Here is a 15,823-nt window from a genome sequence, read left to right on the forward strand (position 1 = left end):
TGACACACTGACCCTGAGATTCCAGAAAAATCTTTGTTTTCTGATATATTCTCCAGGGTTTGCCATCCCTCTTGCCTTACTCTTTGTAGGTCTCTAGAAAGAAATTAAACTAAACTGCATGATTTCAGATTTTAAAATCATGAGACAAAGTGAGAAAAGAAGGTGCTCATCTAGAAGATTAAGTGGAATTGTTATAAAGAAAAAGTTATGGAAATGGATAAAAGATCTCAATGTGAGACAGGAATCCCTCAGAATCATAGAGGAGAACATAAGCAGTAACCTTTTCAATATCAGCCACAGCAACTTCTTTCAAGATATGTCTCCAAAGGCAAAGGGAACAAAAGCGAAAATGAACTTTTGGGACTCATCAAGATCAAAAGCTTCTGCACAGCAAAGGAAACAGTCAACAAAACAAAGAGGCAACCCACGGAATGGGAGAAGATATTTGCAAATGACAGTACAGACAAAAGACTGATATCCAGGATCTATAAAGAACTTCTCAAACTCAACACACACAAAAATCATCATGTCAAAACATGGGCAAAAGACATGAACAGACACTTCTCCAATGAAGACATACAAATGGCTATCAGACACATGAAAAAATGTTCATCATCACTAGCCATCAGGGAGATTCAAATTAAAACCACATTGAGATACCACCTTACACCAGTTAGGATGGCCAAAATTAGCAAGACAGGAAACAACGTATGTTGGAGAGGATATGAAGAAAGGGGAACCCTCTTACACTGTTGGTCGGAATGCAAGTTGGTACAGCCACTTTGGAGAACAGTGTGGAGATTCCTTAAGAAATTAAAAATAGAGTTTCCCTATGACCCTGCAATTGCACTACTGGGTATTTACCCCCAAAATACAGATGTAGTGAAAAGAAGGGCCATCTGTACCCCAATGTTTATAGCAGCAATGGCCACGGTTGCCAAACTGTGGAAAGAACCAAGATGCCCTTCAACAGACGAATGGATAAGGAAGATGTGATCCATATACACTATGGAGTATTATGCCTCCATCAGAAAGGACGATTATCCAACTTTTGTATCAACATGGATGAGACTGGAAGAGATTATATGGAGTGAAATAAGTCAAGCAGAGAGAGTCAGTTATCATATGGTTTCACTTATTTGTGGAGCATAACAAATAACATGGAGGACATAGGGAGATGGAGAGGAGAAGGGAGTTGAGGGAAATTAGAAGGGGAGATGAACCATGAGAGACTATGGACTCTGAAAAACAATCTGAGGGTTTTGAAGGGGTAGGGGGTGGGAGGTTGGGGGAGCCAGGTGGTGGGTATTATGGAGGGCACGTATTACATGGAGCACTGGGTGTGGTACGTAAACAATGAATTCCATTAGGCTGAAAAGAAATAAAAATAAAGCTGGGAAAAATAAATAATATGAATTAAAAAAAGAAAAAGTAATGAGGGTAAAATAAAACAAATTGCAAAATTTAAAGAAATAATAGAATAAAATTTCCCTGCACAGATTATAAGACTGCAGATTAAAGGGTTTATCAAGTCTTGGGAAAGATGAATTATAAGCAAGACATAGTTAGATATACCTTGGTGAAATTCCTGATTTCCCAGATGCAGGGAAAATCTCAAAAGCCTGTACAGAGAAGGAACAGGTTCTTTACCTAGAAAGAGAGTTGAATTGGACTTCTCATCTAAAACTCTAAAAGCTGGCTGATAGTGGAATAATCTGTCCAGACAACCAAGATAAAGGGTTTCTTATCCAGAAACCCATTATTCAGACAAAGCATCATGTATCTATCTACTAGCAATGGAAGGCATTGAATACACTAGGATTTAAAGAGTACCCTAATTGAATGACAGCTCAATTAGAATGGAAATCTCAAGATACAGCGGAAAACACTAAATTTTTCTATTAGACATAAAGGAAACATTAAGGGTTTTTTCTTACAATATTTTTTTGTTTCATAAATTCATACTAAGCACTTTTACAAATTCCTGTGTACTTTAACCCATTTAAATTTAACTATAATTTATGTAGAAAAATAGAGAAGTAAAAGCCTTCTATAAAGGATGTAAGAATGTATTGGTAAATATAGTATCCTGGTTAGAGGGATATTTAGTTTATTTGATAAATAATTAATATTTGGATAAATAATTAATAATGTACTTATTATTGTTAGAATTAGGAAGAAAACCAATAGCATCATTGAAACATTGGTAGAAATTCAAGAAAGAAAAAGGGTATGCACTGAAATGGACCAAAAACAAGATAAAAGATAAGACACAACAATGTAACTAAATGGAAGTGGAGTTGTGCTTCCAGGTAGGAAGTATAAGGTTGGTGATGATCCTTAGTCCTAGTGCAACATCATGTTGACTTCGTATAAAACAAAAAGTCATCAAGAGACTCTTAACTATAGGAAACAAACTGAGGGTTGCTGGAGGGGTGGGGAGAGATTAGGGTAATTGGATGATGGGCATTAAGGAGAGCACATGATGTGATGAGCACTGGGTGTTATATGCAACTGATGAATTATTGAACACTATCTGAAACTAATGATGTACTATATGTTGGCTAATTGAATTTAAATAAAAAGTCATCAAAGGGATTTGGACACAAAGACGTGTACATGGATTAAATTCCAAAGAGTACCTACTCCATAAGGAAGTGGAGACCAGCAGTAACTTTAATAACTGAGACTATTGAGACAGAGACACAGAAACTGATAGCAAGTGTTTTGTAGGCAGAATGACTTTGCTAAAACAGTAATCAACTGAATTTCCAAGGACTGTGTGGGCTGGCATAATGGATTGGAATCCAAAAGGCCCCAAATATGTGTCCATCGTCTCCATCCAGCACCTCCCCAAAAAGCAGTGTCATAGGAAATGAGAAAAGCAGAGAGAGAAAGTTCCCATATTCTCTAGAGGTTTAAATTCCAAATTTCTAGAAGGAGGAACTGATCTTATTTTTTGGATATTTAATAGATAAATCAGCCCAATCCCCAACCCAGACCAACTCCAGATTTGAACACAAAGATGCACCCCTCACCAAAGCTTTCAAGAAGAGGAAAGAGTGAACCCTTTTTGGGGAAGCATGTTTTCTGTTTCATTCTCTACTAATTATATATCTAACAGATCTAACCTACAGTCAGAAATATAAAGAAATAAATGAGCAGGAATAGGTGGCCCATAATCAAGAAAAAGAACAATCAGTAGAAGGAAATTACAGATGATGAAAATGTTGGATATGCAGACAAGAACTTTAAAATGGCCTTTATAACTATGTTAAATAACTTTTGAGGAATCATGGTATGATGAAGTATTTCAGCAGAGAAATTGAAACTGTAAAAAGAAATAAATGGAAATTCTATACCCAAAGAGTATAATAGATGAAATGAAAAATTCATTAAGTGGGCCTAATTGCTGATAGTGCACATGGAAAGAAAGGTTCAGTGAACTCAAAGACAGAACAATAAAATTTATCCAAATGGAAGCACAGGATATGGGAGGGAAGTAACAGAGCATCAAACTTGTGTGACTACATCAAATTATCCTAACAAGTATAATTGGAATTCTAGAAGGAAAATAGAAGAGATAGGGTAAAGAAATAATGGGCCAAGAGTATTACACCTCTAATAAAAGACATTCTTGTAGAAGATATAAAAAGCTTACCAAATCCCAAGAAGGATATATATGTAAATGAAACCTCACCTGGGTATATTTTAATTAAACTGAAGGAAATGAAACCTAAAGAAAAAAATCATAAAAGCAGCCAGGGGGAAAAATGCATCACATTCAGAGAATAATAGGAAGAATTGATGACTCCATCCTCATAAGAAATAATGGGATAAATCAGTGAAGTTCTGAAAGACAATGGCTATCAATCTACATTTCAATACCCAGCAAAAATGTCTTTCATATATGAATGCCTGCTAAAGACTTTTCAGGAAAAAAAAGTCACCCACAGACAGATTCTACAAAAGGTTCATCAGTCTAAATGGAAATGATCTCAGATGAAAACCTGGATCTGCAGAAGGAATGAAAACACTAGAAAGGATAAATATATGTATAAATATAAAAAGCTGATTTTTTTCATTCTTAAAGACTACTGAGTGCTTAAAACAAGTATTGTGACAGCATGTTCTGGGATTTATAACGTAGAGGTAAAATATGACAGTAGTGTAAAGGGTAGAAGGGTAAATAGAATAATACTGTTTTAAGATACTTAACATTGTTGGTAAAGTAGAAAAATCTTAATTCAGGGTATACTGTAACAAATTAGAGGTGTCTGAGATGATCTCTCACCACTAAAAAAAAATAGAAAAATGTGTAGCTAACAGTATAGCCATCAGGGATGTAAAATGGAATAGTAATAGTATTTGATTATTTCAAAAGAGTATTGAAAAAAGAGGGAGGAAGAATGGAACAGATATAGATGCAATGAAATAGCAAGATGGCAGACTTAAACACAGCCATATTGGAATCACATTAAATGTAAATCAAAAAGCAGAGACTGTCAGACTGGACAGTCTAGTGGTGGATATTTATTGACACATTGATTTTTTTTTATTTAGTAGTTTAATTTACTCTACAGATGTAATATTCTTAAGTTCATTTGACTGTATTACTACTGTATTACTACTGCACAACTCATGTATTTAGTAAACAAAAAGTTAATTTAAATAAACACAAACGATTGTATTTTCATTTTGTTTATTTGTTTCCCAGAAAGTGAGTGTATTAGGTAGGATTCTCTAGAGAAATACAACCAGTAGGATGTATATATAGATTTATTTTGAGGAATTGGTTTATATGATTGTGGATTCAGGCCAGGTACAAAACCTGCAAGGTTAGTTGGCAGGCTGGAGACCCAGGGAAGAGTTATAGTTCAAGTCCGAAAGCAGTCTGTTGACAAAATTCCTTCTCTTTCGGGGGAAATGGGGCAGTCTTTTTCTTAAGACCTAGGATGAAGCCCTCTCACATTATGGAAAACAATCTGCTTTACTCAAAGACTACCAATTCAAGTGTTTATCTTATCCAAAAAATACTTTCACGGAAGTATCTGGAATGTTTGACCAAATATCTGGGTACTGTGGCCTAGCCAAGCTGACAAAAATAACCAGCACAGTAATCTATTTATTATGAACTTTTCACTTATCATCATACCTTAATAAAAGTGAAATAACACACAAACAGATTTTTAAGATAAAATTTACTTAAAATAGTTGTTTGGGGACCTTTTTTCTTAAGTTTATTTTTTCTGTATATTCTTTACCAAAAGCTTGAGCAAGCATGTTTGATTGTCTTTCCAAATGGTATTATTTCAATAGGCAATCTAAATTTAAAACTAAGAATTTATCTTTGGGTAATCCACTTTTCAAAATGTTAGGGTTTTTTGGTTTTTTTGTTTTTTAATTTTTTTTTATTTTTTATAAACATATATTTTTATCCCCAGGGGTACAGGTCTGTGAATCACCAGGTTTACACACTTCACAGCACTCACCAAAGCACATACCCTCCCCAATGTCCATAATCCCACCCCCTTCTCCCTAACCCCCTCCCCCCAGCAACCCTCAGTTTGTTTTGTGAGATTAAGAGTCACTTATGGTTTGTCTCCCTCCCAATCCCATCTTGTTTCATTGATTCTTCTCCTACCCACTTAAGCCCCCATGTTGCATCACCACTTCCTCATATAAGGGAGATCATATAATAGTTGTCTTTCTCTGCTTGACTTATTTCACTAAGCATGATACACTCTAGTTCCATCCATGTTGTCGCAAATGGCAAGATTTCATTTCTTTTGATGGCTGCATAGTATTCCATTGTGTATATATACCACATCTTCTTGATCCATTCATCTGTTGATGGACATCTAGGTTCTTTCCATAGTTTGGCTATTGTGGACATTGCTGCTATAAACATTCGGGTGCACGTGCCCCTTTGGATCACTACGTTTGTATCTTTAGGGTAAATACCCAATAGTGCAATTGCTGGGTCATAGGGCAGTTCTATTTTCAACATTTTGAGGAACCTCCATGCTGTTTTCCAGAGTGGCTGCACCAGCTTGCATTCCCACCAACAGTGTAGGAGGGTTCCCCTTTCTCATCCTCGCCAGCATCTGTCATTTCCTGACTTGTTGATTTTAGCCATTCTGACTGGTGTGAGGTGATATCTCATTGTGGTTTTGATTTGTATTTCCCTGATGCCGAGTGATATGGAGCACTTTTTCATGTGTCTGTTGGCCATTTGGATGTCTTCTTTGCAGAAATGTCTGTTCATGTCCTCTGCCCATTTCTTGATTGGATTATTTGTTCTTAATTTAATTTAATTTTATTTTATTTCAGTGTTCCAAAATTCATTGTTTATGCACCACACCCAGTGCTCCATGCAATATGTGCCCTCCTTAATACCCACCACCAGGCTCACACAACCCCCCACCCCCCTCCCTTCCAAAACTCTCAGTTTGTTTCTCAGAGTCCACAGTCTCTCATGGTTCGCCTCTCCTCTCCGTTGTTTTTATCACCTTATCCTGAAATTGAAACTGTAAAATATGTAGTTTTTTCTTTGTAATTGTATAAGCTGAAGATACATATCTGGGGTTTTTTGTGTTGTGGGTTTTTTTTAGTTTTTTATTTTCAACATTTTGAAGTTACTTTCTAATTGGATGTGAATTTTAAAATTAGTAATCAGTCTAGGTCAGTTTTTTTTTTTTTTAAGATTTTATTTATTTATTTGACGGAGAGAGATCACAAGCAGGCAGAGAGGCAGGCAGAGAAAGAGGAGGAAGCAGGCTCCCTGCTGAGCAGAGAGCCCAATGTGGGGCTCGATCCCAGGACCCTGAGATCATGACCTGAGCTGAAGGCAGCGGCTTAACCACTGAGCCACCCAGGCGCCCCAGTCTAGGTCAATTTTACAACAGTCGGATTACAATAGTGAGAACACACATGTAAAATGTATGTTGCTAATTCCTGACTCTCGTGGTGTGACCACTCATTTAAAAGCCAGTGTATGCCAGACTTCTCAGTGAATGTGGCCAAAGAGGACTGTGGGAGTGTGGGCACCAGGGAAGTGGGGATTTCACCATTTGTTCTGTAGACCTCAGTATTACTAAACTCTCACAGTAAGGATCAGCATTATTTGAACATTTTCTAATATGTTTCCTTGGGGTTTTTAAAAAAATTTTTTATTCAAGGCCAGTGTTAATCCATGAATAAAAATGAATAAAATAAAAATAAAAATAAAGTGATTTCCATAAAAATCACTTTAAAGATTTTATTGATTGTTTAAGGCGAAACTGTTAATTTGCTCTGTCTTTTTTTTTTTTTTTTTTTTTTTTTTTTCAAAAAACGGACATCTCTGTTTTACTCAAGTCTTGAGGTCAGAAAGTACAACTTAGCCTTTATAATTTATCTTTTTTCATTGATCCCAAGTATAGTTACTCAGTAAATATTACTTGATTGAATAAGTATTATTTATACTTCATTGGCTAATAATAGACGCTGAGAAAATTTTTTTATATGAAACAAAAACCATGTTTTTTAAGATCATGTTTTATGATATTTTGTTCATTTTTAGTATATTCTTGCACAGTGATAAAAAGTGTTTTGTGATGCTCTCACTTAATCCTTTATCATACTTGAAGAAAAATGAGTTTTAAATGCCTGTAAATGAGAGAGCTGGTGTTTGTTTCAACTAGAAATTGTGCTAATTGCTAACAGTACATTGCATTCTCGCTTCTAAACAGACCTGCATGTAACAGCCTATACCATTATTTGAAAAAACTTTTCTAATGTCCTGACTCACATATCGGTTTACTGATGGACAGAGACTGTAAAGTAAATGAGACCCACACCTGTGTTCGTTTTTAACTTGAGCTAGACTTTGAACCAGTATCTTTACAGATGAGATACAATGTGTTATATCCTTAAAAGCTGTTTATTAAAAAGATTACAGAAGAGGACATTGGGAACAAAAAGGTAAATCTACACATGATAAAAGGAATTTTCTGAAGTTTAGCAGTCATTATTTTAAAGGAGAGAATCAGGGCAACTTTTTTTTTTTTTTAGACACTCCATGGTGATTGAATAAATAGAATATGGCATGGTAGGAAGTCAAATGATCAAAGAGAAATTCAAGTGGATTTATTTATTCTTTTTGAGAAAATAAGGAGGTGATTCCTTTTATAGCCTTTGTGATATTTCTTTATGAAAACTTGACGACCTCAAGTCAGAAATAAAAGTTTAATGGAAGAAATGCAGCAGAGTGGAGATAATGATATAATTTTTGAGCCAAGAGCAGGATATGGACACATCTTGCACTATTGCTAAACACCACTTGAATAGGAAGATTGGCTCAGCTCACTTTGAGTTGGCTCTCTTAATTAGCTAAACTCTCCAACTGTTTCTGACCAAAGAATTCATGATACAACTTTAAAGGTTCCTGCCATTCATGTGAGGCTTTTTTTCTTATAAGCTGTAGGAGTCACCTCTTACTGACATAAATGTTTTTAAAATAAAATGGTTAGGTATAATAAGCAAATATTCACCATCTTTTCTTTTCATAGGGATTAACAGCATGGAAAGAAAGCCTGGTAACCATCATGTAGATACAGCACCAATGGTAAGGCAGTCTATTTCTGCATTGCTAAAATGGATAAGCTACAAATTGATACTGGTTATAGTGACACAAAATGCCATTGTAGAAAAAGCTTGTAACCTTTTTTTTTCTGTAAAGATTTTATTTATTTATTTGACAGAGAGAGAGAGAGAGATCACAAGTAGGCAGAGAGAGAGGAAGGGAAGCAGGCTCCCTGCCTAGCAGAGAGTCCTATTGGGGCTCGATCCCAGCACCCTGGGATCATGCCCTGAGCCGAAGGCAGAGGCTTTAACCCACTGAGCCACCCAGGTGCCCCCGTAACCTTCCTTTTGCCAAAAGTTATATCCCTTCCAGAAAATTAACCTCATGTTTTCCTACTTAATGAGGAAAACATACTAATTTTTACCAAGATATAGGAAAATAAGATACTGTATCATTTTTACAGGTACTTATTTATATTAATGTTATATATAGAATGATTTTAATTTAAAAATATCTCATATTTTGATTAATATAAATATGCACATTGATTTACACTCTTTTTAAAAGGAGTGTTATTTTGCACACTAGCATCATTATTTAGAGTGAATATTTCATTTCTTTTATGGATTGCTATGCTTTATTATTATAGCAGTGAAATCTCTTATCCCTCTTCCATTACTGCCAGACAACAAAAGGCATTTAACAATTACAGTACCTATTTACTATGTTAAAAATAATTATACAAGAGAATGTAGAAGGAAAACAAATTTCCCGTTTAATCTCTGAATATAATATTTGAATGAAATATTTGCCAGTTTCCACTTGAAAGAGTCATATGATGATATAGGCTAGCACATATTTTACACTTCACCAAGCATAATCTTGTTTCTCTTATCCTTTCTGTACATTAAGTCTTTCAAGTACTCCAAAGAATTCATCATTTCCTGTTAGAAAGATTTGGTAATATATTTTAGGGACATAAAGACAATATTAAATCATATTTAACTTTATTGATGATATTTTCCTCACTGGCAGATTGACTCCACTTTCTATTTGTAAAAAATTCGTGTGATTGAGACAACATTTGATAAATTAATATGTGGGGCTCTGGAAAAGAGTAGTGTTTGAGGAATTGAATATCATTATAATCATGAAAAATACTTGTCTCGGAGCATCTGGGTGGCTCAGTTGCTTAAGCGTCTGCCTTCAGCTCAGGTCATGATCCCAGAGTCCTGGAACAGAGCCCCACGTCAGGCTCCCTGCTCAGCAGGGCGTGTGCCTCTCCCTCACCCTCTCCCTCTGCCTTCCACTCCCCCTGCTTGTGTACTCTCTCTATCTCTGTCTGTCAAATAAATAAATCAATCTTTAAAAAAAAAAAACAAAAGGAAAGAAAGAAAAATACTTGGCTCTAGTTTGTATTGCAGTTATACCGGTAAGTATGCTAAAATAGTAGTTATAACGTTGTGTAAATTGTGTTTTTTAAGCTTAAAAAAAAAATGAAGACTAGCAATTATGGGAAATAATTTCTTTTCTCTCAGGTGTAGGTCTTAAAAGCTGAGGTGCCTGATGTGTGACTTGAACCTTTTGCTCTTTGGGGAGAACTCTGGGTTTTACTTTTTCTCCTGGTTGTGGGTCACTGTCCTGGAACGGGGTTTATGGCAACGTTGTACCTCAGGCTCTCTCCTACATGCTTCTGTGTGGTTTTCTTCTTGTTTGCCTCAGGTGTAGTCAGCATTCAGCCAGTCTTTAGGTTTTGTTTTGTTTTGTTTAAGATTTTATTTATTTATTTGACAGAGACCACAAGTAGGCTGAGAGGCAGGCAGAGAGAGGAGGGGGAGCAGGCTCCCTGCCAAGCAGAGAGCCCGATATGGGGCTCGATCCCAGGACCCTGGGATCACAACCTGAGCTGAAGGCAGAGGCTTAAACCGACTGACCACCCAGGCACCCCAAGTCTTTAGGTTTTTTAAGAGGAAACTGTTCCATACGTAGCTGCAGACTCAGCGTGTCTGTGGGAGGAGGTACGGTGATGATCTTCCTATGTACCCAGCCATCTTGAACTGGAACCTCTTAATGTATTTCGAAAAGATACTCACTGGATTATTTTACATACTTTTGAAATTAATTTTATTTCTACAGGCATTCCTACAGCATCTGTGTTTACATTTTGGTTTTGTTGTTGTGGGGGGCGGGGGTGTTGTACATTCTAGAACTCAGAAAAGTACATCCTGGCAGAGTTGTATTTCTTTTTTAAGTGGGCTCCACACAAAATCCTGAAATCAAGACCTGAGCTGAAATCAAGAATCAGACACTTAACAGACTGAGCCACCCAGATGCCCCCAGAGACTTTTTTGTTTTGTTTTACCTGTAGACAGATTGTAGGTTTCCTTGTTAATTAAATGAGGAAATAATAGAGCTGACTTTTCTTGCAGTTGTGAGAAATAATGGTATTAACGTTTACAGCAATGCTCTAATGATCTCGGAATGATTCCAAAGAACCAGGAACAAAATCTAATACATAAGAGTTTAAGTCTTGTTGATTTTTGTTTATGTTCTTCCAGTTGGATTGTTAAATGATAGCTCCTAATGTATTAATAAAATTTCCGATTTGTGAAGTTCGTATGTTTTAATATACTTGGTTTATAGAGGTTTATAGAGAGTCCGTTTACTACAAACTAAAGATATTCTACTGCCCCTCACTCCTATTTAGTCCCTCAGCTTACTGACAGTTAACCTTGGCCCTTTCTCCATAACAGAATTACAAGCCTTTTACCCAATGTCTTCTGATCCTCAGGACAGGAAAAGTGATTTTTCACAGAAATATGATGATACCTAATTGCCATCCTCTGTATGGGTGTGCCCTTGTTTTCCTCAAAGGGTTTAAGAAAAGAAAATATTTATAGAGATAACAGAAATGAAAAGGTCTGTTTAAAAATATAACAAAGTATGATATTTATAAGTTCAAATGTGGTACCCTACTATCCTAAAAATGAGAGATACTTCTGGGGCCTGAGAAAAGGAGTGGACCCAGGGTATAGTATGACTGAGGCCGGGTCTCTGAGTGACTTCCTAACCTGGCCCGTACCCATTAGTCTCCAGCTTACCACTACACGGTATCATTCCAACTTCCCACTTGCTCCACGGACTGCCATGAATGGCATGGGTCTAGGAGAGTGCTAGATGCTAATTACAGCTATCCAAAAGGGAGGGAAACGAGACTTTCTCAGACCTCTATAACAGGGAAAGCTGTGTTTCTTGAGATTCCATGTGGGAATGAACTTTTCAGTAAATATATGGTTACAGAGGATAGTTTGATCCCGTAGCACTATAATGTGATGCAGTGTTTTTTAAGTAAGTATAGGTTAGCCTGAGAACAAAACCACCTCAGTCTTTGTTCTGTGTTCTCTCCCACTCTCTTTTTAACTTACTTATATCCTTCTTTTTTTCATTTATTACATGAGATTTAATTTTTTTGTTTGGTATTTTTTTCTTTCTGACATAAATAATACCATATGTGTTTTTGAGATGCCTTCAATAGAAATAAAACATTATATCCCCACATGATGTGACCTCCTCCATCAAGCAGAATCAAACCTTTGTAACTGGCTATAATCACAATTTTTTTTTTTTTTGCATTTTGAGCTCTTAATTTTGTTCATATTTAGTAGTACATTTTCAAGTTTTGTTTTGTTTTAAAAAGACATTTATTTATTTATTTATTTATTTATTTATTTGACAGGGCATACCAGAGAACATGAGCAGGGGTGCAGGAGGTGGGGGAAGAGTGGAAGGAGAGGCAGTGTCCTTGCTGAGCAGGAGCCTGATACAGGGACAGATCCCAGGACCCTGGGCTCATGACCTGAGCCCGAGGTAGATGCTTAACAGACTGAGGCACCTCTCAAGGTTTTTTTTTGTTTTTGTTTTTGTTTGGTTTTTTTTTGGTTTTTTGTTTTCCAAAAAATACCAAGTGAGAGGTATATTGTCTGAGTCTAAATATCTTATTTGTCTTTGAATAAGACAGTTCGCCAGAGTTTTTAATTATTTGGACATAAACTTTTCCCCTCAGAACATTATAGAAATTGACCCACTTTTGCCTTCCAGTATTTAGTGTTTTGGAGAGACATTAGACATCAGTCTAACAGTTCTTTTGCATTGGTAGCTTTGCCTACTCATGTGTTGTAGATTTTCTTTTATTTTCTTTATACCTGATGTCCTAGTTCAGATTTGATGGTTAAATGTGTGTCTTTCTTTTTGTCCTGAATGGTATTTAGGACACTGAGTTTTTGTCCTGAATGGTATTCACTCAAACACTTAACTATTATAGGAAAAGCAAAGAAGACATGAGACAGTCTCATCATAATGGGTTATATGAAAATAATTAGATCATGCCACTTTAAGAACTAGTTGCTGTTAAGGATAATATCAGACTCAGATTAATCAGAGGTCATTGTCTGAACCCTGAAAGGCAGGTGTAAAAGTTAGTTAATAGTTAAGTCAGCACAGGCTTGAGTCCTCATATTTACTTTAAATGAAAGACTCATTTGCAAATCAAAGAGAAACAACACCTAGCATAAGGAAGTCTCTGTACATGTTTGTTCTTATTTAGGTTATTACAAACCTGCCTATAACCTACTCTATGTATAACAGTTCCCATAACTTTTTATATTTTCTGGTAGAATTAAAACATGGTAAGCCATGCTGAATATATACAGAATTTTTAGACTTGAGAAGAATTTTTTTCAAGTCTCTTCTAGTGAAAACTGATATGTTAAAATTCACACATCAGCCTAGCCTCTTGTAATCAATTTCTGATTTTTGTAAAGCCCCTGCATTCCACACCTGTAACACTAATATTACTCCTTTCTTCTTTTACTCAGTGATCCCACAACTCTCATTAATGAGAACAGATTTTCTTTTAACAAATGGATTTCCTGGCCATTTATAAAATTACAGCTTGCATTTTCACAGAAGCCTACATATCTGCCATAGCAGGTTCAAACAAAATTCAGGCTCTCTCATTTAGATTATACCAGTTATGAGATACTTTTGCCATTTTTCCAAATATTCCATTAGTTATTAGGAATAAAAATATCATAGACTGCTTGGAAATTTAAATATTTAAATATTCATTTTTCTTCATTGTTATAAGTTGAATTTAACAAACTTTTAATTCATTCATTCTGCAGTTATACACCTAGGTTTTCTAAGGGTCTGATTGATAAATTTTTGTCATGTAGTAAACTTGAATATGTTTAACAGTATTTTATTCTGAGAATATATGAGATATTCATGATGTTGTTCACCCTTTAAACTTATTTATAAAAATATTAATCTGAATCATACAAATTAAACTTTATTCTGAGACTCTTGGATTATATGATCATCTGTACTTATTCTATAACATTTTAAGTTGTCTTTGTTGTTAGATTCGTATCATTGTTTAGCCCATTCTAAGTTCACAGGACTGCTACATGTTCTATTATTACATGCTAGTATGGTATGCCTTATCTATATATTTATGTAATTATGTCTTTCACATAATATTTAACATAAAATTTGGGGCAATTTGTTTAGTTCAGGTGAATTGTCCTTGATCCAAAGGAAGCACTCTATATTCTTTCCAATCTATAGAATTTTCCAGGAATTCATAGTATGCAAACTGGGGTGAATGTGCCCCTATAAAACTCATAAAATAGAACCTCTAACCAATCTCTTCCTGAAGATAATTGCAGGGTGGAGAGGGAACTGATAAACTATAAGCTTTTATAGCTTGTCATAAAAGAATCTGTTTTTACTTATCAATAAAGTAGCAATTCAAAGCAACCTGTTGAAATTCAAATACAAATACTAAATAGATTTTCCTTTAAGATCACTTGTGAGTTGTCCGTAATATAACATTTTTTTAGAATACATAGACATTGGTTGTTTCTCCAGACATTGTAAATTATGAAGCTTTATGTAGGTTTTTCCTGTTACCATACTCCACTGACATTTCTGTGTTTCTTAGACTTTTTTTTCTCTAATTCTCTTTTGACTTTATTATTTTTAGAGAATAGTAGATTCAGTTTTAGACATGTTAGATTTCAAGTAACCAGAGGCAACAAGTACAGATGTTCAGAGAACTGAGAATATAGGCTTGAATTTCAGAAGAGAGGATGAGTTTGAAGGTGGAACTTTGCTGTGCTTGATAGAGCCTCACTCGACAGCTGTGAAGTCCGGAAGGGAGATGCAGGAGTCAGAAGGCTCCGGGGTAGTTATGGGAAGTCTTGTGTATCATCATGGGCAGGGAGCAAGCAGGTTCTTTACGACAGGCATCCAGACATTGGGAGTTGGAGAGGAGAAGTGAGTTGGGGGAAATCGGAGGGGGAGATGAACCATGAGACACTGTGGACTCTGAGAAACAAACTGAAGGTTTTGGAGGAGCAAGGAGTGGGGAGTTGGGTGAGCCTGGTGGTGGGAATTAAGGAGGGCAGGTATTGCATGGAGCACTGGTGTGGTGCATAAACAATGAATCTTGGAACACTGAAAAACAAAATAAAATAAAATTAAAAAAAAAAAAACCCACACATCCAATCATTGTAATATAAGCTGAATCAGAAACGAGTCTCCTCCTTCTCACCTCTCAAATCCATTCTCTGCAGAGCTGTTTATCCAAAGTGCAAATATAGTCAGAGATTTAAGATCCCGTGGTGTGCCCCTTTTCCTACCAGTTGAAAACAAAGCTATTTAATATATCATTTGACATCCTTCTACTACCTTTCTAAACTTATTTCCAGCTTTTCCCCCGTGCTCTGAGCTACTTGCAGTTCCCTGAACATGTCTCTGCCTCTCTCTTTACAAAACAGTATCAGAAGAGGGGCAAAGAACACTTGAGTTGAGAACCACATTACCTGGCTCCACAGCCTGGTTCAGTTACTTTTACTCCACGTGACTTTAAGCAAGTTTCCTTTGCTGTTTGTGTTTCAGTTTCCTCATCTGTAAGTGGGGATAATAACATCTACCTCAAGGATTGCTATGAGGAATAAATGCGTTAGATGCATTACACCCACTCAATATATTTGTATATACCAGATATTGAATATAATTTCATCACAGGAGATGGCCAGATATTGAGGAAAAGAACATATCCCAAGTAAAACTAAGTCAAGAATCAAAGGGAGGACCCCAGGGTCCCACCTGGGTCAGGGACATCAGGAACAAGGGAATCTTTGTCACAATGGCCTGCCTGTGTCTTGCCCAATGTTCTTCGTTTTTCTGTGT

General features: G+C 36.0%; 1 protein-coding gene across 7 annotated transcripts in view; it reads left to right on the forward strand.

Moving 5' to 3' along the window:
- Positions 1-15,823, forward strand: part of AHI1 (Abelson helper integration site 1) — a 209,126-nt gene that overhangs the window by 119,814 nt on the left and 73,489 nt on the right. For 6 of the 7 annotated variants that reach the window (XR_006602343.1, XM_013063988.2, XM_045066330.1 and 3 more), the window contains one exon: positions 8,553-8,608. The exons of the other annotated variant lie outside the window; for it this stretch is intronic. Coding sequence is in view for 5 of the 6 variants with exons in the window: in XM_013063988.2 (XP_012919442.1) it covers positions 8,553-8,608 (56 nt within the window). In the remaining variant the exon portion in view is untranslated. The remainder of the gene's footprint in view (positions 1-8,552; positions 8,609-15,823) is intronic. 7 annotated transcript variants of the gene reach the window in all.

This window comes from Mustela putorius, unplaced genomic scaffold (genome assembly GCF_011764305.1).
Source record: "Mustela putorius furo isolate JIRA1106 unplaced genomic scaffold, ASM1176430v1.1 tig00003863_pilon_pilon_pilon, whole genome shotgun sequence".
NCBI classification, from domain to species: Eukaryota; Metazoa; Chordata; class Mammalia; order Carnivora; family Mustelidae; genus Mustela; species Mustela putorius.